The 2931-nt window shown below is 53.1% G+C and overlaps 1 protein-coding gene across 1 annotated transcript; it reads left to right on the forward strand.

Annotated features, from left to right (window-relative positions):
* The first annotated feature begins 825 nt into the window (after nt 1–825).
* Nucleotides 826–2647, forward strand: HER10_EVM0011964 (uncharacterized protein). Its single transcript, XM_035481371.1, has one exon. The coding sequence runs from the start codon at nt 1550–1552 to the stop codon at nt 2012–2014; it is 465 nt and encodes a 154-aa protein (XP_035330160.1). The 5' UTR covers nt 826–1549; the 3' UTR covers nt 2015–2647.
* Nucleotides 2648–2931: the final 284 nt, after the last annotated feature.

Consider the following 2931-nt stretch of genomic DNA (forward strand, 5'->3'; position numbering starts at 1 on the left):
ACGAGCAGCTTCGGTTCAGCGTCTGCAGCAGCCATCTGTACTTATGCCTGAGGTAGTCGTCAATTGCACAATCCGCTGCATCACTGTCATAAGCGGGCAGACCCGTGCCTGGCGATGCCGCAATACAAGCGAAAGAGGCACAGATATTGGCTGCCTTCTTCCTGCTGCCCACGCCATTTGCATCCACTCTGAGCTGCTGCCCACTCAGCTGGAGCACCTTGGACTGCGTTGGGTGCTGCCTTATGCAGCTCTCGGATGTCCACACGCCCCCTGGCGTCATCGTCGACAGTTGGCTCTCTCTGGCTGGCCTGTCTTGGGACCGTCGCATCCTCAGCAAGTTAGCAGATAACGCAAGAGCAGCAGCAGAACGGACAATACCAAGTATCTTTGCAGCCCAGTTTCACCTAGCAAGTACGAAGCGGTACTCCGTCCCACTGTTACCCCCGCTCTCTCTGCACTTCCCACTTCTTCACAAGTCTTTGCTGATGAATTATGTTTCTGCACCCCCTCTCTCTATCCAGCCACCCACACACCTCGCTCATGCCCTCAAACTCTGAGCAGTGAGCACAATTGTCGCCTTTGACGCAGAAAATTTTCAGAGGAAATCATCACACGCCCATGTCTGCTGGATGGTCCCCTGCTCCTTCTTTCCCTGCCCTCCCGAAGACGGGTACGTACACTTTTTTCTCCCCTGTCCCCTCCCCTAACAAATTTCTCTCTCTCTGTGACTCTGTAACTCTGTGACTCTCTCGTTCCCTTCCCCCCCAATTTGCCAGTCTCGTCCATCTCGCTCTCCCCTCCTCTCTCTCTACCACCCACCCACCACCCCTCTTTCCCTCACTCCTCACTCCCACCCTCCCCTCCACGCCCCTCTCTCTCTCCCACACACCCCCTTCTCTCCTTCAGTGGGCGCTATCTGCTGCAGGGCATGAGAACTGGAAGTGGGTCTTGGCTCAGCCCATCAGATTGCCAATGCCATCCTTGCTGTCTCTCTGCCTTCCATCTCCATCTTGCCATCTCCACCCCGGACCTGCACACTAGCGGCCACTCCCTGCCCTTGTGCTTGTGTGTGCATGTTTGTGTGGTGGGTAGGCGTCTTGTCACTCTCTTCATCCACTTCCAAGTATCTTCGCACCCACCCATCACAGCTTAGGTACTTGCTATGCACCATAGGCCTTGTCTTGGGCGTGCTCCTCCACTGGTGGGCAGGCTGTGCTTCGAGGATAGATACATATGAGCCGACCTCTTTCCACACCTCGATCCACCTCTCGTTCTCTCATCATTCGACTTCACTCATCTTCTCCTCCGGCATTTGTTCGTGGCTCACTCTCTTGCTTGTGGCTTCCAGTTCTGTTCATATATCGACTGCAATCCCGTCCAACTCTTTAACCATCTGCCACCACCCACACTCATCACCCACAACTTGCCTACGCACAAATACACCAAACACCACCTTCAGTTCACCACTTGAACACTAGTCGACTCGACTCGGTTCTGCCCAACACACAACACCAAACTCAAACAAATTCACAACATACATCCAGACGCAATGGCCGCCTTCGACCTCTGGACTCACGAGTTCTGCCTCGGCTGCGACAAGCAGACCGACGGTACTGCCTACTGCTCCGAATCCTGCCGCCTCGCCGACTTCGAGAAGACATCTACACCCAGCTCAGTTGCCAGCTCGCCCGGCTTGAACACCCCTTCTTACCCTTGGACTTCTTCAAGGCAACAGTCCAACAACTTTTACCTCTCGCCCGCCTACGACTTCACCAACGCTCAGCCCTACGGCAGCACTCCTTCCAGACAATCCTACCTCTCGTCTTCCAGGGCACCCATCACCACCCGCCGCACCCTGACCACTTCGAGCTCCAACTCCAGCCTATGCTCGATGCAAAGCACAACATCATCCAACACTGACGGCAGTCAGCTTTCAGAGAAGGCCAAGAGGGAGCTCCAAGCCTACGCCGTGTCTTTCGATCAAGCGAGACTCCAACGTCGACGATCTGCCTAAATCAAACACGACCACTTTATCTACACACTGTTCAATATACCCTTAGCCACAGCACAAGTGGCATCGTTTCCTTTTTCCAGCACAGCACGCAACTCAGTTTACTCGATACACCATCGGCACACCGACTCTTTTCTCTTTTCTTTGGGTTCGACTTTGTGTTGTAACAAAACGGGCATTACATCGGAGTACTGCATTATAAAAAAAAGTTTGGGTCAACTACGGGGAGTACTTGGCTTGGCAGGACACCTGCTTCAATCACGTCAGGGCGCAACAATGGGGAACACTGGGATTGTACCACGACATTGGGGGCTTGTAACCAAGGGTTGTTTACAAGCATGGCACTGAGAGATTGAGGATCTCGCCTTCGGCTTCACTACATCTCGCCACAGAATGGACGAGGCACGGTAGCCTATCACGAGAGCAGAAGGGCTCATATCACGACAAAGATTGGGTAAAGACCCTGGCACTGGACGAAGCCTCGAGGCAAAATGACCTCTGACGGCAGCTTGGACTGGTATAAACATTAGGCATTATCAAAGTGACGGATCAACTGGGTAGCGGAGGTTCCAGAGGAATGGACTAGCACCGCCAGATTGAGATGGACCAAAAAATAACAGACCAGTTCAAAGCTTGACAAGAATTCTTCCACTTGCTGCTACCTACATGTGTGACTCTGATGACTGCAATCAACGATGACTCTAACTATGTCCATGCCAGCATAATTCGCATCCACTTCTGGAGCCTTCGCGACAGAGCTGTGGGTCTGCGGGAAAAGTCGTCATAGTGCCGGAAAGTTCAGAATTCCCCCATTACGCTTTGGGAGCCCCTGGCCCAGGTGCAATGGAGTTTGGTCCGAAGGGAGCAAAAGTTGGTGAAATTTTTGGCCAGGATCCCACGCCAAGATTATTTTTGTTCGC

The sequence above is a fragment of the Colletotrichum scovillei genome, assembly GCF_011075155.1.
Source record: "Colletotrichum scovillei strain TJNH1 chromosome Unknown Contig00009, whole genome shotgun sequence".
NCBI classification, from domain to species: Eukaryota; Fungi; Ascomycota; class Sordariomycetes; order Glomerellales; family Glomerellaceae; genus Colletotrichum; species Colletotrichum scovillei.

Excerpts from the sequence above, each read along its gene's own strand:
- HER10_EVM0011964 (XM_035481371.1), top strand. The coding sequence starts at position 1,550 with ATGGCCGCCTTCGACCTCTGGACTCACGAGTTCTGCCTCGGCTGCGAC.